At 54.5% G+C, this 24654-nt stretch overlaps 1 protein-coding gene across 1 annotated transcript in view; it reads right to left on the bottom strand.

Moving 5' to 3' along the window:
- The window catches only part of WWC2 (WW and C2 domain containing 2), a 131853-nt gene that overhangs the window by 45223 nt on the left and 61976 nt on the right, over positions 1 to 24654 (bottom strand). Inside the window, 4 exon segments of the mRNA XM_079779211.1 lie at positions 3039 to 3118; positions 8165 to 8241; positions 8986 to 9189; positions 22014 to 22123. Coding sequence (XP_079635337.1) covers positions 3039 to 3118; positions 8165 to 8241; positions 8986 to 9189; positions 22014 to 22123 — 471 coding nt within the window.

Raw genomic sequence — 24654 nt, 5'->3', positions numbered from 1 at the left:
AGGAGGCGGCCAATCAATGATTCTCTCTCTCTCATCATTGATGTTTCTATCTCCCCACCCCTTCCTCTCTAAAAAAAAAAAGAAAAAGAAAAAAGTCAATAAAAAAAAAAAAAAAGCAGGTAAGCTGTTTTCAGGAATAAACTTTACCTTTTAAAAATAAAAGCAGAACTCCCTCAAGACTGCAAATTTAAATGTCAGCGAGCATCACAAACAGAAGAACATGGCCTGGCTGTGGGCGGCTCACCGAATGCTGAATCTGAAAGGCAGGCGCAGCCCAGCCCGTCCCGCAGGACCCTCGGGTCCCTCTGTCTCCCCCACTCCGGCCCCTGGAGCCTCTCTGCTCTCCCTGTCCTCCCCTCTGCCCCCCGGAGCAGAATGTGGGGGGCACGTTACCTCTACCTCTCTTCCCTTCCTCCTCCACCTTTCATCTCTTTTGACCCTAACTGACAATATAATAAAATATTAGCATTATTTGCTGATTTCTAAAACAAAGTACTGTTTTTTTGTTCTTAATTTGAGAAATACCATTTTATATTTCTCCCTAAATTTTTTTTTAAAGACCTTTAGGTTTGTGTGTCCCTGTAATTAATGTTATCGGTGTCGTAGTCTTTGCTGGAAGAGAAGAAACTGCCATCTGCACGCCTTCCCGGGAAGTAAGTCCCCGGAGCCAGGCTGCCTGGGACCTGTGCTCTCTTGCTGGGGCCTCACCATCTCCCCTCCGATCCGAGTGAACACGCAGGGGCAGGGCAATATGCCTCTTCCTGGTCTCCATCTGCACTCACGCGACACTGTCGCTTGGGCCAAGGCCACAGAGTGAATGACACGAATAACTTAGCGGATAAAACCCCATTCACTCACCCGGCATAAACGACGGTACCAAGTAAATGAAAGCCCGGGCTTACGTTACACTGTAACTCCAGATTCAACAAAAATGCTCCGTTCTATTGTAAGTGAAACGTTGCAAAAGCCCGCACTGGGATTCTATTGAAATCTTTTCTTGAAACATACTTTCTGTCCTAACCCCAAGGAAAAGTCCCTTGATAGCGCCAGGAATGTGGTTTCTTGAAGAGTATGGTCTCTGGGCTCCATCGATTTCTATCCAATGTCCTGGCGGTAGGGGGCTGAGGCGGGAATGGGGACAGCTGCCCTTTGTCGCCGGGGGAGATGGACCAGGGAGGCTGCTGATGTGAGATACCACCTCCTCCTCCTCCGGCTGGCGGGACCAGCATCATGGCAGGAGAATGCCTGCATTTTTACAACAAGCGGCTATTGTTTCCTTGTGGAATGTTATTGACAGATTCTTAAACATGCCTCAGATTCCTATAAAAACGGAGACAATACGGCTTTGTTTCATCAATATAACAAGACAGCAAGTTTGGCTAACCTTCAGCCCCCCGTGGTGACGCGGGTTACACTTTCACGTGCCTGGAAAATGTTTAACGTGTGGCTCAGCATCGGGCGGCGCTCTCCCCAATCTGTCTCCCTCCCCACTCCTGCCACAAAGCCGCCTTATGCTGCGACGCAACTACTACACCACACATGGGTGTCCCCTGGGTCTGCCCGCATTTCAGGGGCCCTCAAGCCACGGAACTCTTAGAAGAGCTCCATTGAACCCCGCCTGGGGCTCCTGAAATACACCCGGGGCCAGACCAGACACAGGGTATTTTAGCCCGCCCCCCCCATGACTCTAACATGTGCTCATATCTGAGACCCACGAGGGTGGGCGTGTCTGAGAGAACATCGCGGCCGGGATTCCAGGAGGTGAGTGGGCAGAAAAGACGAGCCACCAAACCACGTCTGAAAGTCCAGTCACATGACTGGTGGTCCAGAGTGACTGGCCTCCGAGATACAACTCACCGTCCAACACGTGAACCATCAGTGTGTCTGCCCGGCCACGGCACGGGGTCTTTAGAAGGGGGGCGCCCTGCTAGCTGGGCCAGCCACTGAGGGAGACACGGGGGGGGGGGGGGCGCTACGGGATGGAGGAGATCCCGGCCAACACTGCCCGTGGCGGGAGCACGAGCCCTGCACCACAGGGGAGGGGAGTCCAGGCGGCTGAACGCCTTCGGGGACGAGCCCTCCAGCCTCTCCGTGGTCACGGGCTGTGAGCCATGCTTCCTCCTGCATGGGAGGCCCTGTGGGTGGGGGCGGGAGGCCCTGTGGGTGGGGGCGGGAGACCCTGTGGGTGGGGGGCGGGAGGCCCTGTTGGTGGGGGGCGGGAGGTCCTGTGGGTGGGGGGCCGGGAGGCCCTGTGGGTGGGGGCGGGAGGCCCTGTGGGTGGGGGCGGGAGGCCTTGTGGGTGGGGGCCGGGAGGCCCTGTGGGTGGGGGCGGGAGGCCCTGTGCGTGGGGGCGGGAGGCCTTGTGGGTGGGGGCCGGGAGAGCTGGGGGGTCGGGGGCCGGGAGAGCTGGGGGGTCGGGGGCCGGGAGAGCTGGGGGGCCGGGGGCCTGTCGGATCAGCTGGGTCGGCCTGGGCAGCAGGGGGAGCAGTGGCTTCGGGGCCGGGAACGGGCCTGGGTTTCGGGTTCCCGCACCCTGCGTCTCGTCCTTGAACCCGCGAAGGGCCTGGGAAGGACAGGGCACCGGGAGGTGGGGGACTCCTCACCTCCTGTGTTGACAGGCCCCTGCCCCCTGAGGCCAGCCCCGGGGAGACTCCAGGCCACGCCCAGGGTGAGGGGGGCAGAGGCACCCGAGCCCCGGGGATGCGCTCAGTGCAGCTGGAGGAGGATGTGGGGGGCACGTCCCTGCTGTCTCTCAGCCCCACACCTCGGTCCTGGAGCAGCCCCAGCACCAGGAGATGAGCGAGCTTTCCACTGCTTTCCCTGGTCTCCGATGAGGAATACAAACGTCAGCCCTTTTCAGAGGACACAGATTTCCCCACGTGTGTAGGCTGTTGGTGGATTTTGTTTCTCGGTGCAGAGCTCTGAGCTCTCACCCGTGTTTCCCTGAGAAATGTCATGTGGGACCTGCACTTGGTTTCCTTTGCACGAGTTCGGGGGCTGGGGGGTCCCCGAGGCCAAGTTCAGGATCGTATACTCACTGCTGCAGGGTCTCGAAGCCTTGTTCTTTATAGAGCAGCTCCTGCTTCATCTGCGACAGTTCCCTCTTCAGCTTTTTAACCTTTTGTGAGAAATCAACGTAGATACGCATGTTTGTAAATAATTAGCAGTGCTGTTTTAAAAGATAACCCGTTAGTAAACTATTAAACATACGAACACAGCCCTTAGTTGAACATTCACTCTGCTGGTTTCTCCTTGGCATACATTCTGTGCCCGGCAGATTAATTATGTATAAGTTATCAGTGGCCGGCGTTACTGCTGACATTAACCGTCAGCGTCCACTTAGCAGCGTTCCTGTGAGCGCCACATCACCACTGTCTCCCGTTTGTGATGAACAGCCGGGAAGGGAGAGGCGGGCTTTCAACCAAGGCATCGCTAACTCTAGGAGCTTGGACGCCTCCTGCCCGGGCTCCAGGACCTCTGGCCACGCCTCTGCCTCTCGGACAGGCCAGCAGGGCCGCCTCAGGACTCCCGCACATGCTGTTCCCTCTGCTGGAGCGCCCTCCCCTCAGATGGCCAGTCGCTGACCCCTGGTCACCCAGGTCTCAGCCACACGTCACCTCTCCTAGCCACCCACGCATGCACTGCTCTGTTTCATTCAGTTCCCAGCATTTTTCAAAAGCGACACTTTGCTGTGCCCTGGCTTACGGCCCGTCCCCGTGGGAAAGGACCCCGCACCACACCAGCTGTGGTCCCGGCTTCCAGAACACGACCAGGCTAACAGATATGTGATGTCAAACTGATAAAAAGTATTTTTTTTTTCCCTACTGCCAAATACATTCCTTGGTAATAACACCACTCAGGTCTGGTGGGTCAGACGAGCAGCGGCCTGGAGCGGCGAGATCAGCCGTCTCCGCCGGCCGTCACGCTTGCCTCGAGGCTAAGGCACAGCCTAAGTTTCAGGCACTTCCCGTTACACATTATTTCTATGTGCTTTTGGACTTTTATTTCCTGTTCATTCTACCGATTCCACAAATATTTACGGACTCTGCACCGGGTGCCAGGTCCTGGGTCTGCTGTGTGAACAAAACAGACACAATCTTGGCCCTCAATGGTCTTCAAACAAACAAAACTTTATAACTATCTGAACTTTCATGGGTACTTACGGTGTTTGTTTGTTTTTATATTTTTATTGATTTCAGAGAGGAAAGGAAAGAGAGATATAGAAACTTCAACAATGAGAGAATCATTGATCAGCTGCTTCCTGCATGCCCCCTACTGGGGGTTGAGCCCACAATCTGGGCACGTGCCCTTGACCTGGAATCGAACCCGGGACCCTTCAGTCCGAAGGCCGACACTCTATCCACTGAGCCAAACCGGTTAGGGCTCAGTGTTGTTGTTTTTATAATTTTACTTTTTTTCAACAACATCTACCCACTTTGCCCTCTTCGACCTCCCACTCCCACCCCTGCCATCACCACACTGACGTCCATGTCCATGAGCTCTCTCTCCCCCTTTTGTGCTCAATCCCTTCCCCCTCACCCCCCTCAATGGTCTTCTAGAGCCATGGGGCAGGCAGACACCGAGCAAACAATTACCCAGTGAAATGAGTCTCGCCAGGGACCACAGGGACATAAAGGGAACGTTCAGGACACTTCAGGACACAGAGGGGCTTGGGCCCTGATGTGGTCTGAGGTCCCAGACGGAGCCTGCTGAGGAAGGGATGGGTAGGCTGAGAGGCTCGGTGGCCTGCACGTGGTGGGAAGGGTTCTCAGAAGGCAGAGCTTGTGGACAAACCCCTGCCCGGGGGAGGGGGAGCTCAGCAAACCTCTGGGGTCCCACAGGTGGCGTGTGACATGAGACGGGGCTGGAAAAGGAGGCCTGGTTACATAGGGCTTGCAGCCATGTGAAGGAATTCTGTCTCATCCTCCGAACAGTAAGAATCAAGGAGGAATCTTAAAGGATGACCTGCTTCAGATTTTAAAGGTCACTGTGGTGACTGGTGAGCGGACCAGAGGGGCCAGCAAGGGCACCAGCACTGCGGGCTGGCACACGGGCCGTGCCATAGAGGCAGAGCCCAGAGGAAGAGCATCATGGATGTAGGTCACCAGGACGTGGTGATGGACCCGGTGTGGCGGGTGGGGGAGAAGATGTGGCAAAGGGCACGTCCAAGGTCTTGACTTGCCAGTTGGGTGCACGAAGGTGCTTTCCTGAAGACTGGGACCAGATCGGGGGAAAGAGCAGGGTCTTCTCTAAGACATTTTCCGGAGACCCGTGAGACTTCAAGGCAATTGGAACACGTGGACCTGCTGCTCGTAAGAAGTGTCTGGACTAGAGATACGAAAACAGGACTTCACTGCTACTACGCAGAGCAGAGAGCAGCTTAGGATCCGGCAGAATTTTTTAAAAACTGCAATTTTAAGTTTTACTAGTATCCTGGCATCACAGTGCTTGTAAGATCCAAGACAAACGGGGATTGTAGCAAAATGACCCAAACAAATCTCTGGCCCTCATTTTAGTTTAGGAACTTCGTTATTCCTAGATCCCACCCCAACTGAAGACATGAAGAGCCCTCAGCCCTGGAGCCTGTGCTGTCTTCCCTGACGTACTGGACTTTCTGCAGCCCCAGCCAACGATCTCATTGTCCAGACCGCTCCTAAGGAATCAGATCTCACAGCCCAGAACTCTGAAGTGGAGGCGAGAGAGCCGTGACTTCACATCCCCTGCTTTCTATGCTGAAGACACCGAAGCAACTGGCATTTCAAACTGATTTTCAAGCTATTTCTGAAAGCCAGGAAGTAGCTGTGATTAAGTGTGATACCGTCTCTCACAACCCTAGCGTAACAAGTTTTATTTCAGAGGAAGGAGAAAGATGATGACAATGAAGGAGAGAGTACATTCCAGAAATGTGTGGATCCTGGAAGGCTCCTGAGACAGGCAGGTTTCATCTGTCTGCCTGACAAGGTAACCCTGCAACAGTAAAGCCAGGATGAGCCGACGGCCTTTTGCTGATGACCTCGTCCCTCTGCACCCTTTTTCCTCGGTCTTGCCGGGGCCTCTCAGCAGGCCAGCACAGGGCCCCTGCAACCTGCTCCTCAAAGAGCCTTCTCCCCCTTCCATCCACATCACTAACACCCTCACACTGAATGGAAACGAGACGTCAGCTCGACAGTCACAGGATTAATAATGAAGACATTTCTGCCCTGACTAAGGCACAGAGGCAAACAGAATCCCAGGTACTCTCAGAGCCACCTGTGATGATGAATGAATGAATTCAGTCATCAACAACAGAAAGGAGAAAAAAAAAAACAAAAACACACACCCACAAAGCCAATGAGAAATATTATATGAAACATTTATGAAATAAGCTACTTGAGATACAAATAATAGATAAAAACATGGAAAGTCAGTGCTAGATTTCTGCAATTCAAATAAACCAGTACGTTCCCATAGGACTCGGCATAGCCTAGAGGGCGGCGTCCTTTGTAAATGTTCCACGTGCACCTGAAAATAATCCGTATTTTGTTATTTTGAGGTGGTATGTTCTACACATGTTCATTTCATTAGGTTGGATGATGATATTGTTCACAATTTCAACAACTGTGCTAACTTTTGTATATTCTATCAATTACTGAGAGAGGAGTGTTGATATATCCAACTATAATTGTAAATTTGTAGTTCTCCTTTCAGTTCTATTGGTCTTTTTCAGATCTTTAAAGCTCTGTTATTATATGTATAACACTCTAGGGTTATGTGTGTATATATATCATTATGTCCTTTGATGAACTGACTTATTAGTAGAAAATTTCTAGTAATATCCTTGTTCTAAAGTTTACTTTGATATTAATATGGCAAGTGCAACTTTCCTTGCATTTGTATTTTCATAGTATGTGGTTTTCATTCATTTAATTTTCAACCTATCTGGGTATTTATATTTAAAATACATCTGTTATAGCCATTAGAGAGCTGTTTCTTATCTTAACCATTCTGATAATCTCTGCCTTTTGACTGAAGCATTTAGACCATTTACATTTAGTGTAATTACTGACATAGTTGGGTTTAAATCTACTATATTTTTTAATTGTCACATATGTTCTTTTATACTTTCTACTTCTATTCCTGCCTCCTTTTGTATTGACTGCATCTTTAAAAATTCCATTTTATCTCCACTGTTGGTAATACCTCTGTATTGTCTTAGTAGTTATTCTAGGGCAGGGATCATTAAATGATAGCTTGTGGGTCAAATCCACCCTATGGCCTAATTTTTTATGGCTCATGCGTTAAGAATGGTTTTCATGTGTTTACTACTTTTCTCAGAAAAAAAAGTGAAAAGAAAAATCTATGACAGAAACTGTATGTGGCCTGCTCTATCAGTTTTCTGTTGCTACAGAACAAAATATCCAAATTAGCAGCTTAAAATAACACTCATTTAACAGATCACAAGAAAGGTCTGGCTGGTTCTCTGTTCAAGGTACCCAAACACTGAAACTGAGGCGTCGGCCAGGCTGAGCGCTCACATGGGGTCAGGGGGAAAATCCGCTCTCAGCTACATTCCGGCTGTTGGCGGAATTCAGTTCCCGTGGCTCCAGGGGGGACTGAGACTCGGTTTCCTTCCTGGCGAGCGGCACAGGCCCCTCTCAGGGCCTTTTCCTGTGGGTTATCCACCTTCAACACAGCAACGATGCCCTGGGTGCTCCTCGCACTTTGAACTCTGGCTTCCTCCTCGCCAACCAGCTACAGAAACGCTGGCTTTTGTTAATCCTCACCCAAGGATATTCTTCCCATGGACTTCAGATGGCACAAGCCCTGACTGAGTTAAAACCGTAGGTCCCTGGCCTGACCTCCTACAAGAAGCAAAGCTAACTTCTCTCTGAAGGATGACAAGATCATCCCAAACCTTACATCATCTTTACGTGTTTTCATACATAGGGCTCTTACTACAAAGCAATCAGCTGTCAGAGGTCAAATACTGACCCCAAATCAAAACCATTCTTCAGACCATATTGAAGAATCCGACCTATAAGAAACCTAGGTATTATCCTAATCAAGACAGGAAACTGAAAAAGTAAGTGCGATTGTTTTGTTTAAAAAAAAATTACATATCAATGTTCAGAATTTGGGAACTTACCCAAACAATTAAATAAAAACTTTAGAACTAAAATCTTACCCTTAGTCGCGTGGTGGAGATCTCCGCTTTCAAAATGTCAGGATCGTACTTAGTACTCGACGAAGACCCGGAGAACACTTTCCAGAGAGAAAGGAAAAACAAGGCTGCATAACCAGAGCTCGGCTCAGAATTCACAAACTAAAAACGAGTCACGTGCTTTCACGGGTACTTTATCATCTCGTTATGTCATTTATCAGACACCTAAATATGAAAAGTAATCTTCAAGCCTTCATAATTTAAAAAAAAACACCTCAAGACACGTGTCCTAGGGACCCTGGTACTTGTTTTCTTCTGGGTTTACACCGAGAATAAAGTCTGAGCGGTCCCTGTGGCACATGCAGCCTATCAGCTTCGTATTACCCGGAAAGCCACCGTTTCAGGGGGACTGCTGAGCCCCGGTGCTGCTGCTTTCAGCAAGGCCAGCCCGGTGCCCAGTTTGGGAGAGGAGGGAGAGCCAAGTCAGCTCGGTGGTCAAGGGAAACGGCATTCCAGCGAATGGCTCCGTTTCCTCCCACTACAAACAGTGTAAGGGTAGCCAACGGGCTACTTACTTGCCTCCCTCTGAAAGGGTAAAAACGGACTCGGAAATAAATAAAAGGCCAGCAGGCAGAGGGGGAGCAAAAACAGAAAGGATGCGTGATCCCCCGAGAGGAGGCTTCCGTCGGAATGTGGCCGCGGGGCCTCACGGAGAGGTCTGCGGGGTGCCTGCCCCTCTCCCCGCTGAGAGGGAACAGGACCCAGAGGAACCCCCACGGAGCCCCAGGGTCCTTCCCTCCCTGCAGTTTGGCCCGTGTTCCCGTGAGCGGCCACGCTGCACTTACAGCTGGTGTGGGAGCTGGACTTCTCCTTATAGGCGTCATTTAACCGCACGTACTCGTCGAGGGCCAGGGCCAGCCGCTGCTCCTTCACGTGGTACAGCTCCTTCTGCGTCCGCAGGGCGTCCTGAGCCACCGAGAGGTAGTCCTTGAGCATCTTCTCCTGCTCCCCCCGCCATTGCTTCCTGGGGTCTTCGATCTGTGTGGTTTCTGAAAGCACATTAGGCAGGTCATTCTTTAGCATTCATGCTATTATTATTATTTAAGCTTTTTAAAAAAGTAGCTGGCTTTAATTCTTACAGCCTCTAAGTAATGCATTAGCATACGCGAAGGGACGTCTACAGGAATTGGACAGTTTTTGTTTTGTTTTGCCCAGTCCCCCCTCCCCGCCCCCGCCCCGGCCTCCCCTTTCAGGTCCTTGTCAACAGTGTCTTGTCCCTGTGAATCCATCAGACCCCACTGTCACAGTGACAGCGCCCACACGGAGATGGGGTCCTTCCTCGCAGAGTTCCCCGGCTCCCTGGCTCCCCAGCCCCTAGGAAGAAAAAGCCTCCTGTGCCAGCATTCACGGCCCTGCATGGCCCGAACCCGCCCACCTTCCCGGGCACACGCTTCCACGTGCACACACGCTTCCATGCACACACACTTCCATGCACACATGCCTCCATGCACACATGCTTCCATGCACACACACACCTCCATGCATGCACACACCTCCATGCACACACACACCTCCATGCACACACACGCTTCCACGTACACACACGCTTCCATGCACACACCTCCATGCACACACATGCTTCCACATACACACACGCTTCCATGCACACACACACCTCCATGCACACACACGCTTCCACGTGCACACACTCTTCCATGCACACACATGCTTCCATGCACAATGCCACGCTGCCTCCAATCAGCGCTGCGCAGGGTCCCTCTGCAGACCAGCGCCCGGCCCGGAACTGCCACATGTCCATGGCGATGAGTAAGGCACCAAGAGGGAACGTTTACACATTTTATACAGTTACTGTTTAGCTGCTGACTCTAATAACACTGGGGCTTACCGTCTGTATTTCCTTCCCCAGCCCAGTTTTCAAATAATTAATTTTTATCGTATTTTACAAAGATAGTCACTCCACAGTGGATTAGCAATTTAAATGCGAACAAAGGAGGAAACCCTGGGCCGGTCCCAGGCGAACGCTGGGGGCACGGCTCTGGCTTCCGCCCCTCTGTCCTCTAGAAGCACCCCGCGCGCTAAAGCCCCGGCCGGTGGGAGTTCCTGCGGGCGGAGCCCAGGCCACGGCCGTGTCAGAGCCCCTCAGAGGTTCCGTGAGCAGCCGAGGCCGAGCGCCATGCTCTGCCCAGCCGGCACACTGCTCCGCCAGGAAACCACTCAGACTTCCCAACCGAACCTGCTCGCACTCCCCTCCCCGCCGCACCCACACCTCCCGTGGAGGCGCAGTAAGCCCTGCCCACGCTCTCTCCCCTGCCCCTTCCGTGTCCGGATCGGTGCTTCCCCGCGCCGCCTGCATGCTGTGCATGCCCTTCTCCGGGAACTGGAAGTTGTATGACGCTTTGGATGCAGTCTCTCTGTGTTGTCACTGCAAGTTAAATCCAGCTACAATCGGAACAGGCGGGTCATATGGGCTGGCCACTGTGTGACTATGAGAACCTGTTCTTGACAAATTAGGAAGAAGACTCAAGTTCCCAGTTTGCTGGAGTGTCTCGTGGCACGCCCTGTCTCCAACCTGGTTGAGCCCAAAGGCTGCAGTGAGTCAAAACCCAGAGACTCGGGGTGATCTGCTGTGACCACACGGGTCACTGGCTCTGGGAAAGATGAACCTGGTGTCCAGGGATGAGGGACAGCACTCAGCAGTTCCGGCTGAGCAGCCTGGGTCCCCTCGGGGCCAAGACAGGCCCGGGTGGCTCTGGAAGTGGCCTGGGTCAGCCACACAACTGCAAGCGCTGCCTCAGCCCGGCCCTGCTTCACGGTCGCTGGGTCACCGAGGGGAGCTTTCTCTAAAGCGGCACGTGTTCTGAACACGCGTCGTCACAGACGTAAGTATCCTATCTAATAATAGAGTAACATGTAAATTACCATCACTCCGCTACGCCCACGATTGGGCGGCGGGAGGCTGGGGGGTGGGACTCGGGGTGGCCTATCCAGCCATTGAGAGGCACGGATCCGCTGCCACTGAGGGGGGCTACCCTGCTGTTGAGAGGCGCAGGGGGCGGGAGTCCCGCCCCCTGCGCCTCTCAACGGCCAGATCCGCGCCGCTGAGGGGGCCTGCCACGGACACCCAGCTGCTCCTCTCAACGGCAGGGTAGCCAGGTGTCCGTGGCAGCCCCCTCAGCGGCCGCGGACCATCAAAAGCGTGGGAGCTGGGTGCCTGTATGCTCTGGCACCAGGCCTTTCAGAAGCCTCCGCCGAGCCGGAGGCTTCTGAAAGGCCTGGTGCACCAGCGGACAGGCACCCAGCTCCACCGCGAAAAGCGAAAGCGTGTAGGGGACCCTACACGTGCATGATTCAATCATGCACTGGGCCTCTAGTTTCAATATGAAAAGGAGAATAGCTCATGTGGTGTGGGGGAAATGGGCTAGAGTCCATGTCTAGAGAAGAGATCCGAGGGACATCCCCACCAGCCAAGAATTAAGAACATCATCACGGCAGGGGTAGCCCAGCCACACGGTGAAATGAGAACAGGCAGAGACCAGCCAATAAGGGCCTAAACTGCTCCCTTTTAACTATCCTATCTAATAAAAGAGTAATATGCAAATTGACCATCACACCAAGACACAAGATGGCTGCCCCATGTAGTCAAAGATGGCGACCCCCATGTGGATACAAGATGGCTGCCACAAGATGGCTGCCACAAGATGGCCTGCAGGGGAGGGCAATTGTGGGAAGTTAGGGGTGACCAGGCCAGCAGAAAAGGGCAGTTGGGGGTGACCAGGCTGGCAGAGGAGGGCAGTTGGGGGAGACCAGGCCTGCAGGGGAGGGCAGTTGGGTGGGGACCAGGCCTGGTCTCCCCCCAACTGCCCTCCTCTGCCGGCCTCGTCACCCCCAACTGCCCTTTTCTGCTGCCTGGCCACCCCTAACTTTTCAACTGCCCTCCTCTGTTGGGAGGGAGACCAATGGGATCGGGCCTAAACAGGCATTCAGACATCCCTCAAGGGGTCCCAGATTGGAGAGGGTGCAGGCTGGGCTGAGTGACACCCCGCTCCTCTCCAACCTCCCGTGCACGAATTTCGTGCACCGGGCCTCTAGTTCATTATAATAAAAGGCTAATATGCAAATCGACTGAACAGAGGAATGACAGGTCGCTATGGTGTGCACTGACCACTAGGGGGCAGACGCTCAACGCAGGAGCTGCCGCCTCATGGTTAGTGCACTCCCACAGGGGGAGCACCGCTCAGCCAGAAGCCAGGCTCATAGCTGTCGAGCACAGTGGTGGTAGTGGGAGCCTCTCCCACCTCCGAGGCAGCACTAAGGACATCCATCAGTCGGACATCCTCCAAGGGCACCCGGACTGAGAGAGGGTGCAGGCCGGGCTGAGGGACCCCCTCCTGAGTACATGAATTTTGTGCACCAGGCCTCTAGTTCATTGTAACTCAGGTCTCTGGCTATCCAAACATGTACTATTTATAGTCCCTTCCGACAGTGATATATACTAATGCAACCCGCCTCAAACACTGAACTCACCCTCTAACACACAGAAGTGTTCGGTCTTCCCAAAGCTTCGTACCTGGCCCACAGTAACGCTCCCCTCCTGGCACCCACGCCCTCGCACGTGGGCTGGGCCTCCTGACCTGTTTCTAGTGACTAAGGGACGGGACGCCCCTGAGATGAGGCTCCACAGCCAGTGATGGCATCTCGCTCTCGCCCTCTCCCTGGCTCTCGGCTTTCCTGCTCCAATGAAACTGCCAGGTCCTGAGCCGCCCTGTGGAGAGGCCCGCGTGGCAGGGAACGCGGGGCCACTGGCCCGCAGCCGGGAAGGAAGGGAGCCTGCCCCAAGCACAGGAGCATGGGGACCAGGCCCCCTGCGGCCGAGCCCGGGCCACCTCCTCGAGCCTCGCGTGGACGTCTGAGCCAGAGGGTGCAGCTTGGTCCTGCTGGGGCCCCTGACCACAGCAACCAGGAGGCAACGAATGTATCTTAAGCCACTAAGTTTGGGGTAATTTGTTATACTGAGATACAGAACTAATGAATGAGATAAAGACACAGCGAACGGAAAGTGTACGTGAAAGCCCAGCCCGTGTGGCTCGGTGGTTGAGCATCGACCTAGGAACCAGGAGGTCACGGTTCGATTCCTGGTCAGGGCACATGCCCGGGTTGTGGGCTCGGTCCCCAGTTGGGAGCGTGCAGGAGGCAGCCGATCCATGATTCTCTCTCATCATTGATGTTTCTATCTCTCTCTCCTCCCTTCCTCTCTGAAATCAATAAAAATATTTTTTTTAAAAAAAAGGAAAGAAATGTACGTGGAAAACTTGAAATGTTTATGTTGTCACAGTTATGCTAAGATTTGTACGCGTGGTTTCCTCTCAAAATCTTTATGGCTTTATCTCACCACCCCCCTACTTACTGGGGAACTGGCATCCTTCCAGTAAGATGCCTGTCAGCAGCTGCACGGCCACAGCGCCCTGATGCCGACGGCTGTAGTGCAATTATAACAACAACAACAACCGTCGTGGTAACAACCGTCAGCGCTGGTTTGGACAAAGCAGTGGCTGCGGCACCGCGCATGCAGGAGACTCGGCAGGAAACCCCGCACAGCACCAGCGCCCACGGGGGAGCGCGCCCCCGGAGCCAGGACGCTCCACACAGCCCAAGGCTCCGTCTCCATCAGCCGTATTAGCCGAACAGATTTGTGAATATTTATTCCACGTAAATATTCAGAAAACTCTACTACACAAGCGTGGTGTTTCTGTTGTTGGTAAGACCGGGCGGCCTGGGGAGACCACTGTAGTCCAGTGCATCGAAGGGCCCCGTGTCGCTGTGTGAGGGACACAACGTAGGTCTTCCTGTGCCCGCCCAGTGCCCCCAGGAGCTCACCCCACACAGCCAGGCCACGTCGGAGCTGGGGCACCTCTGTGAGCTGGCGTTCCCCATGGAGGTGACGGCAGACTCTGCGGAAGAATATTATTTCTGGCCCTAACCAGTTTGGCTCAGTGGATAGAGCGTCGGCCTGCGGACTGAAGGGTCCCAGGTTCGATTCCGGTCAAGGGCATGTACCTTGGTTGCAGGCGCATCCCCAGTGTGGGGTGTGCAGGAGGCAGCTGATCGATGTTTCTCTCTCATCGATGTTTCTAACTCTCTATCCTTCTCCCTTCCTCTCTGTAAAAAAAAATCAATAAAATATATATATTTTTAAAAAAAGAATATTATTTCTGTCTGCCGTGCCTGTTTCTGTCCCTGGCGCTGTGCTCAGGAGAATGAATGACATGAACAGGAGCAACGTGCCTGACCTTCCTTTCTGGAAACCGTCTGCTGTGCCTGTGTACGATCCGTTTCTACAGACCATCACGGACCACCCCACCCGCAGCAGGGGGACAAGAGGCCCAGGCACGACCCCCCTTCCTAGAACTTACATGGGAGACCCCGGGACGTGAGGATTGTAAAAACACGGAACCGTCTTCTGCAGGAGGAAGTCAGGAGCCTCGGGAGGAGCCTGGTAAATGCCAGGGCCGCTCAGAGACCAGGGCTTCCTGGACGGACAAGCAGGTCCCCGGCACAGGCAGCGCCTGCAGGGCTTGGAGGGCTCCCAGACAAGGGCCCCGCCGGCCCCGCCCTCTTCTCTCTCCAGCCCCCGCCGCCCTCAGCGGCACCGACTTCCTCTCCTTCCTCGCAAGCCCTGCCTTCCGTGGCCTCACCAGGCCTTTGCCTCCGCTGTGGTCTCCCTTCTTGCCGGAAGCTTCTGGTTCCCCCGTCCCCTTGTTCTGGGGCCTGGGTAGCGCATTCTCGTCCGGGGCCCACGCCCCTCCCTAAGCAGCCAGCTGCCCCTGGGGATGGCAGGAGGCTTTGTTCCATCCTGCGATGGAGGTTCCTCCATCCGCATTCCACTGCCCTGCCTCACTTCCCTCCTCCAGGAGGGACCAGCCTGAGGCTCCTAACTCCAGGTGAAGGGAGACTCCTGTGTGGGCCGCTGGGTGCCACGGAAGGCGCCAGGGCAGGGCAGGGTCTCAGCGGGACTGCAGGAAGATCGCCTCCTAAACCTGTGAGGTTCTGATAGGATTGATCGGACGGTTTTTTTGATGGAAGATTGTGCATTAAGTGAAAAAAGCGGTTTATAAAACCGTATGTATAATATAATCCCACTTGAGGTATATTTAGAACTGTGTGTGTGTGTGTGTGTGTGTGTGTCTCAACATGGAAAAGTCTAGAAGGATACACACTAACAGGTTTAGGCTACTGAGTTATCTCTGGGTTGTGTAACTATGGATAATATTTTATTTTGTTATTTACCTGCATTTTCTACTTTCCGCCCATGCACATCTATTCCTCTTACACAATTTCTTTTTAAAGGGAAAAGAATAAAAGACACAAGGTAAGGAGGGTCTGAATTAGGAAAACGGCTGAAGGACCGAATCTGAGATTATGTAACAGAGAAAGATCATCAACGACCGACAAAATGGTTCTACATTTGTCAAGTCAGTAACCGTGAGGACCAGAACATTCAAAACAAATCATACAATCAAAGGGGAACTGAAGAATCCCATTTTGTATCTGTCTGTTTTGAAGTTTTGACAACAGAATAGGCCGCCGTGTCCTAACCTGGAAATGTCAGCCAGGACACCCAGGATCAGCCAGGAATCCCGGCGGGAGCGGCCCTGCTGTGGGTGAAGGGCAGAGGCGAGGGGGAGGGCACACCTACGGGGAGTGACGGGACACAGGACTCACCAAGGAGTGGAGGCCACTGAGGAGAGAGAACAGCGTGAAGTGGGGTGAGGGCGGGTTCAGGGGACGGCGTGGCCGCCTGCGTCACCCCACACCCAGGCGGGGAAACGGGGACCCCGGAGAAGAGTCCCTGCCTTGGACGACGACGGGAAATTTGTCAATGTTCACACGGTAGTGACACCGCTACCAATTGTGAGTCATCACCACCCGGTGTAAACTTCTTCTTTATAAAACACCGTAACAGCTTATGCTCCCAGGAAAACATAAAGGATGAAACAAGGCAGGGATGAATAGACGGGCCCGTTTTATTTTCTTCCCTCTAAAGCGGGGGTGGGGGACCTGTTCTCTGCCAAGGGCCATTTGGGTATTTATAACTCCATTCGCTTAGTTTCAATGTGCGCTGCTATGAGAAAGCTCCCGGATTTGTGGAATTTCGAGTCCCGCCTGCAGTTGCCTCGGCAGGGCCAGACCAAACGATTTCTGGGGTCTCACACGCCCCCCACCCCGGGCTCAGGGAAACCACCCCACAGAGTGTCACCTAGCTGGAGGAGCTGCACCAAGCCAGGCCCTCCTGCTGCTCTGACGCTAACACAGGGGAGCTGGTTGGGGTGATAAGGAGGCGGCACACACCACCCAAGCTCTCCCACTGACGACACCCCAAAACCACGGACAGAGGACGGAAAACACTTGGAGCCAGGCTCTGCAGAGCCATCATACGCCGGTGCCTGAGGAGGGAACTCGGGGCTCACACAAGGACCGCTGGCCGGCGGCTTCCCCGCAGCCCTGGGGGGCAGTGAGGAGTGTGGCGGGCTGGGCCTCAGGGGCTGGGCCTCGGGGGGTGCATGAGCCAGACACCAGGAAAGAGGCTGTGGGGGCGCAGAAAGGAGGGGAGATGAACTAGAGGAGGGTGAGGGAGTTTCTAGGTTTGTTGCCCATTTTTAATTTGGGTTGTCTTTTTAATGTTGATTTTCAGGAGTCAGTCATCCGTCCCGGATCCGGGTTCTTTGTCAGATATGTGTACTGTAAATATTCAACCCGGATATTGTATTCAGTAGTACATCCTTGAGAATATGTCGCGTGAAGACTCCATTCACAAAATCAAACACACTCCCTCGTGTGAAGACTCTATTCACAAAATCAAACACACTGCATCTGCATGAAGGTCTAGGCCAGGTAAAACGAAGCTGCGATGACAGAATTTAGGACACCTGGCCGCACTGGAGGGGGGTGGGCGATGGGAAAGGGGCAGGAAAGAACTGACTGAGGTCGTGAGCACACTCTGTATCTGAACCAGAATGGCACTTGTCAAATTTCACTGAAATACACACTTAAAATCTGTGCATTTTCTTATATGTCAATGAGACCTCAATTACTGAAGAAAAGACAGAAAATTAGGGTATAAGTCTGACCTTACCAAAAAGTTATTTACTTCTGATTTTAGTCATAATATCGAAATCTTACAAACAGTATTTCATGATTACCTTCTGGTTAGTTAACCTCCCCCACCAACACCTATACCCCCACTCCCCCTCCTCACCCACTCACAGGTGGATTCCGCCATCAAACACAAGACCTATGACAACTACCACTGCCAAGGTCAAACCTTCTACTTACAGACATTCAGTGGTGTTACACAGAAATGGTATTAAACAGCCAAACATGCTCTACTTCATTTTTTATTAAAATGAAGAGGAAATAATGCTGAAACCATACAATGTCAAGACACAACATATGTGTGGACAGCTGTTCTGAGAAGATAGCGCCGGGGCTGTCTCTGAGATTAATGAGCTCCCGGAGCGGGCCTATTAGTGGGGAACGCCGCCTGTGCGGAATCGGGGCCCTCAGGGCCAGCCAGCCCCTCAGGCCGCTGGGAGACCTAAAAGCGGATATTCTGATCATTAAGGTTTTAAACATTCCGAATGGTGCTTTCCGAAGCCCAATTTTACTTGAAATGCACTTTAATCTCTTCAGAAACAAACGAGAAGCTTCCCTCTCATCTGTGAGTTAAACGATACGCTTTCTCCCTCCTAACCTGTGAGAGGTTATCATCACACCAAGGATAAAGAAAGATGCAGTCCCTGGCCTCAGTTTAGGAGAGAAACATACGAATAGGTCATCTAATCCAACATGAGGAGAGACTTTTAAAACCCCTGAGGACCTGGTCCTACAGCAATACCGGGACCGGGCACCTCAGTCGGAACGGGGTGGGGACCTGCGGGGTGGGGGCTGGGTACAGAGGGCCTGGGCGGGCGGACCCCAGAGGGCGAGGCAGTGGCCAAGAGGGAGGGCCCAGGGGTGGGCAGACAGCGCTGGGGCTACAACCAACAAATGAAAGAAAGGCCACGGAGGCCCGGGCACAGCTGAGTGCCCTCTGTGCCAGGCGGGCAGGGCGGGCAGGGCAGCGCGGAGAGGGCCAGGCCGGCCTGAGGGAGGAGGACTGCGTAGAGCCTTCCGGAAGGAATCAATGCACCTGTCCTCTGGACACGACCTCAGAGACCAGCTCGCCAGCCGCCAGCCTCAGGGAGAACTGGGAGTCATGGTCCCAGGAGACGTGCGGTGCAAGCAGCAGACTGCTCCAGCCCGGCCCAGGCCCGGCGAAGGGGGACAGGGCAGAGGAGACCGGGCGGGGCAGCCAGCGAGGTAAAGAATGCCAACATGGCACCATGAACTCCAAAGCAGTGAAGAGCCAGAGTGACGGGGACGGTCAGATCCAGAAGACGATGGACGAAGTGAAGTCCCCGCAGAAGGTGGTTTCAGCAAGTCTCACGGCGAAGGGGAAAGAGGACCCCAGTGGGCAAGGCATCTGGGTTGAAAGATGGTTTTGAGTGGGAGTGAGTGGGAGGGAGGGAGGGAGGCAGGGAGAGGGAGAGGAGGGAAGGAGGGAAAAGGGAGGGAGGGAGGGAGGGAAGGAGAGAGGGGGAAGGAGGGAGGAGGAAGGCATGTATTGAGAGTTTTATATTGAGAGTTTCCAGTGTTTAAATACTAAGACAAAAGAACCACTAGAAATAGAAACATAGAAATGGTGGAGAAAATGTCAAGACGGGGAAATAATTGGTAAAGATACCAAGGGGAGAGGAGGTGGGATATAAAGTTACTAAGAGGGGTCTGGGTGCGGGGGAGAAGGACACCTCTTCTGCTGACACAGAGAGAAAGCCCGGGGGGGGGGGGGGGGGGGGGATGATGCTCAGAGACCCGGGTCTGCAGCAGGTGGAGGGATAGGAGGGAATCCGTCTTCTCATTGTGGTGCCACAGAGCTTACTTCCGTTGAACCAAGACAGGTCGGTTTGTTCCTGGTTCCCCAAATTATTTAAGGGGGAAAAGTTAAATTCTTATGGATAGAAAGTACGTATAAAAGTGAGATTTAAATCGTTATACATTGCGGACATTCCACTGCCTTGTTTATTTTCAATGACAGAAAAATGAATTATCACTTAAAATGAACTTAATTTTAACAAAATTAGTCCCTTCCACCGTAACATTAAAGCATTTGGCTGTCCATCATTAATAAGCAAGAACATAGCACCGTGAAGGGTTATTACAAATACAAAGGAAACGCTAACTTTAACGCCCACGATTACGAATCCTTCACGGAACCTGCAGAAGCCTCCGGAGCGACAGCGTCTCCGGACGCAGTGGCGTTTCTCCAGGCGGTTTGTCCTGAGCGGAGGCAGGACGCCCGCGGCATCGGTGTTTGTTCCGCGCCCTCTGCCCCGAGCTGCTCCCCGGCAGCACCCGTTCCACCGGGAACCCCCGCAGCCTCTCCCTGGGCCCTCGGACCGGCTGGCACAGCCCAGGGACCCCAGTGCCGCCCGCGTGCCCGGGGCGGACATTCACCAGCCAGGCTTCTCCACAGCCACCTCCTCCAGGCCCGGCTGGGGGCGAGCGTCTTACTGTCTGACCTGGTTGTCTCCTTTCGGTGGGAAGTGCTGGAGTGCGACCTTCACCCCAACCCCACGTTTCCCGGAGCCTCGCGTGGGCTCACCGGGGACCCGAAGCCGCCCACCCCGCCCAGCGCGCAGCCAGGCCTCCAGCCGCTGGAGCTCAGGCGCCGGGCGCGCGCCCATCCCATCGGCCGTCCTGGGAGAGGAAGGTCCGCCCGGGGAAGGAAAGGCCCGGGGAGCCAGGCACGGACAGTCCCCACCCGGTCTGAGCGGTGACAGACCCCGCTATGCACACCCTCAGCTACGAAGAGGCCCCGTTCCCACGGCTTTCTGTGCCCCCAAACGCCACGGTTTACACAGGCCGCTGCACGGCCTCGCTGATAAACGAGCACCAGCTAAATGATCTCCTACTCGACGGCGTTCCCAACGACCTAACATGGGCTCTGTTATGTAGTTTTAACAGACCTAAGGGGTTTAAGATAAGAGAATACAAACTTACCAGGTATTCCTCAACATCTATACAAGCAGAATAATGATTCGTAAGTGAAATAAACAAAATACGTATCAGTGAGTGTCATATGCATGCAACCGTCTAAACAACATCTCCAAGAGGTAAACAGCTTACTATAATATAAACACACACGTAAGCAAGCACATAAAACCCTTCAAGCAGGTGTTCAAAAGCGTCCATGGCCGTGCCAGGGGCGAGACGGACGGAACAGCTCTCAAAGTGAGAGGTGCTCCCCCCGCCCCCACTCCGCCCCCCAAACCACAAAGAACTCAGGAAGCAGAGGCAAGACGGGGGCAGGGCTTCCCCACAGCCACCGCCGGGCTGCCAGGCTGGGCACAGGGCAGGCCTCCCTCCAGCCCACCCTCACCGCCCCCCCACACACACCCTCACACACACACACACACACTCACACACACACACCCCCACCCCCCCACACACACACCCTCACACACACCATCAGACACACCCCCACACACACCCTCACACCCCCCCACACACACCCTCACACACACACAACCCCACACACACCCTCACACACACCCCACACACACCCCCACACACACCCTCACACACACCCCCACACCCTCAGATACACCCTCAGACACACACAACCCCACACACACCTTCACACACACACCCCACACACACCCCCTCACACCCCCCCCACACACACACCCTCACACACACCCCCCACACACACACCCTCACACACCCCCTCACACCCCCAAACACACACCCTCAGACACACCCCCACACACACCCTCATACACCCCCTCACACACACCCCCGCCACACACACCCCTCAGACACACACACCCACACACACCCTCACACACACCCCCACACACACACCTTCACACACACACACCCTCACACCCCCCACACACACCCCCTCAGACACACACCCCCCTCACACCCTCAGACAGACACACACACACACACACCCTCAGACACACACACCCCTCAACCCTCAGACACACCCTCAGACAGACACACACACACACCCTCACACACACACCCCACACACCCCTCAGACACACACCCCACACACCCCTCAGACACACACCCTCAGACACACACCCCCCACACACACACACCCACACACACCCCTCACACACACACCCACACACACCCCTCACACACACACCCTCACACACACCCTCACACACACCCCTCACACACACACCCTCAGACACACCCTCAGACACACACACACCCTCACACACACCCTTAGACACACACAACCCCACACACACACACCCCCACACACCCTCAGACACACACACCCCTCACACACCACACACACACCTTCACACACACCCCTCACACCCACACCCACCTCACACACACACACACACACACACACCTCACACACACACACACCCACACACCCCTCACACACACACACACCCCTCACACACACACACCCACACACCCCTCACACACACACACACCCACACACCCCTCACACACACACACACACACACACACCCCTCACACACACACACCCCTCACACACACCCTCTGCTGGGCGGGCAGACAGACAGATAGACAGACGGCCCCTTTCTCTCTCTGCCCCAGAACCCCAACCCTACACACATGCCCCGAACTCCTGACTGGACGTCCCGCTGAGGACCAGTGCTGAGAGCGGGGCCGCCATGAGAAGCCCCCTGTGGAGGGCCCCCTCTCTGCGTGGCCCGGAGCACTGGCCCACACGCCGCGCCTCCCGCAGAGGAACACTTACTGTTGACGTGGTCGATGTAGTAGACACCGATCTGGGGGTCAAACCCCGCTTCCCAGCCCCACGGCAGCTCATCCCCAACACAGTCCGCAAACGACAAGGGCTTCGTCAGCCTGCAAGACAGCAGAACAAGGCCGTGACTCTCCGTCCACGCACCCAAGCAGCCCGCCCCGCGGCGTCCACGCGGCGGCCCCTCTCCGTTCCGCTGTTTCCGGAGTTTGCACCACTAGTTTGAAATCTTAAAGAAAAAAAGGGAGAACATCCAAAAAGTAGCAATAAGTCATAACACCCTTCGGAACGCTCGCAGCTTAGCACTGGGCGATGCCTGTGGACAACAGACCAACGAGGCTGCATGAGGAGCTCCCCGCGCCGAGAGCCGGAGGGGGCCAGCTCTCCCAGCTCTGCGGTTCCACGGCCACCGTCCCGTCCCGTCCCGTCCCCCCACCAAGAGAAATCCGCCCGACGTGAAATCCTCCTCCCAGCACCTCTGTGGCAAGGTGCCTGCGGGCCACACCGACCTCAGGTTAGGACGCTCTTAGGTAAGTCACGGTCCTGAACGCTCGATGGTGAGGTCCACTAGTTCTTGCGAGGAGACACAAGTACCTATTTCTGTAAGTATCTTGTATGTAACAGTCATCGAACAAAAACAGTTCCTTTAGCCCTGACCGGTCTGGCTCAGTGGACAGAGCGTCGGCCTGCGGACTGAAGGGTCCCAGGTTCGATTCCGGTCAGGGGCATGTACCTTGGTTGCGGGCACATCCCCAGTGGGGGGTGTGCAAGAGGCAGCTGATCGATGTTTCTCTCTCATCGATGTTTCTTATTCTCTATCCCTCTCTCTTCCTCTCTGTAAAAAATCAGTAAAATATATTTAAAAACAAAAAAGTTTCTTTAATATTTTTTATTAATTCCAGAGACACACCAAGTATTTACACATCAGTGTGGTCTCCGCTTTTGAAACTGCCTCGTACTGTCTCTTTAAGCTGTAAAACCAGCGGGAAACTAGTTTCCGAGGCAGAGGGCAGGTTTCAGACCTAACTGTGGCTGATTTCCCCTCTCCCCTCCCCCCATCATTCTGAGACTTCCCTGGGCTGCAGAGCAGCGACCGCCACAGACCAGGGATGTCCTGTTGTGGAGTGACCAGCAGCAGCGGACACAGCTTCTAATGGCACCCAGCACGGCTCCCTCTAAATCACCTGGAACCCTATAATCCATGCAAATGAACACCAACTCTCGTGTGGCCCAACTGAAACACGCGTCGCTTGCAGCATCACACCATCCATCAGAATAACACGCTGCGCCGTCTGCCCTCAGGATGCTGGGAGAACAGTGGAACGAGGGAACCCCTTTCTCCCAGGCCCAGCCCGCAGCAGCCTCCTCCAAGGACCTCCCCCCCCCCCGCCCCCGCCCAAGGATGGAAGGAAGGACGCGTCTCTCCTTCTCTCGGTCTTCCCTTCGCATGGAGCCCACTCTGAGGACGCCCCAGAGCTATGACCTTCAAAGCCAGTGCAGCCACGGACTCGCTCCCGGGGAGCCCCTCCCCGACTCCTCCCTGGTCCTCAGCTTGCTTCTCTGGGTGGGGAGCACGCCATCCTGTCCCCACGCTCTCCCTGCCTCCAGCGTGGATGGGAGGAGAGGAGGGGATTGCTCTAGCACGGTGCCTAGGACACGGTAACGGCCAGTGCACGTTGGAGATGGTTAATGCGAGCACGATGCGTGCACGGTCTCACGTACGCTCCAGAGGAACCGAGTCAGTCTGTCCTCACCGCCGGCCGCATCGACACCCGGGGACTGGCTGGAATTGACCTCCCTGGACCTGCAGGCGGCCCTCGGATCCCGAACCCCCGGGGCCCAGCAGTGCGTGCTTCGTCCGGCTCTCCAGGGAAGGCTGGGGGTTGGGAGTGAAGAGCTTGGAGTTTGGGCCGGAGAGACCTGCGTGGAGCCCTGCTCTGTCACTTACCTGCTGCACAGCCCAGGCCGGGTCTGCAACCTTAGACGCCCGTTTCCCAATCTATTTCCTAAAAAGGCGGGGAGGGGGGGGGGGGGGAGGAGTTTAAATGAGAACTGAACAGAAGAATGCCTGACAAGGGCTAAGCTTCAATATATACTGGGCGAGTAAAATGAACCTCAGACACGGTAAGCAACCTGCCCGAATAAGGCAATCTGCCCTATTTACTTTGCAAACCTGGAGTCCATTTGAACTCAATCTGAGTCGGAAAAAAAAACACCCTGCGTTCTTAGAATTGTGCTCAAATTCCACGTTGTGTAAACTGCCCGGGAAAATTGAGTTTTCTCCTGACAAAGGAATTGGATACCACAGCCAAACATCCCCTCGCCATAGGAAGCGGCCTGGCTCCGTGCCGTCTACACGGCTGGTCTCTGACCACTCGATGAAGCCGGGCAGATAAGCCCTGAGCAGGGAGGCCTCGCATGGCATTCTGTCTGAGGATTCTCTCCCCCGACGCCCTCAGCATCGCTGTCGGAGAGGTACGTGTGTCCTCAGAGAAGGACGAAGAGGAAGCCCCGGGAACGGTGCGTTTAAACGACAGGAGAGATGCTGTGCGGGCCCAGTCCTGGCGCCAAATGCACGCAGAGGCCCGGATGGGACATGAGCATGACCAACCGCCGGCATCAGACGTCACCCACC

This window comes from Cnephaeus nilssonii, assembly GCF_951640355.1.
Source record: "Cnephaeus nilssonii genome assembly, chromosome: 8".
Lineage (NCBI taxonomy): Eukaryota > Metazoa > Chordata > Mammalia > Chiroptera > Vespertilionidae > Cnephaeus > Cnephaeus nilssonii.
This window is presented reverse-complemented; position numbering and strand designations above follow the sequence as displayed.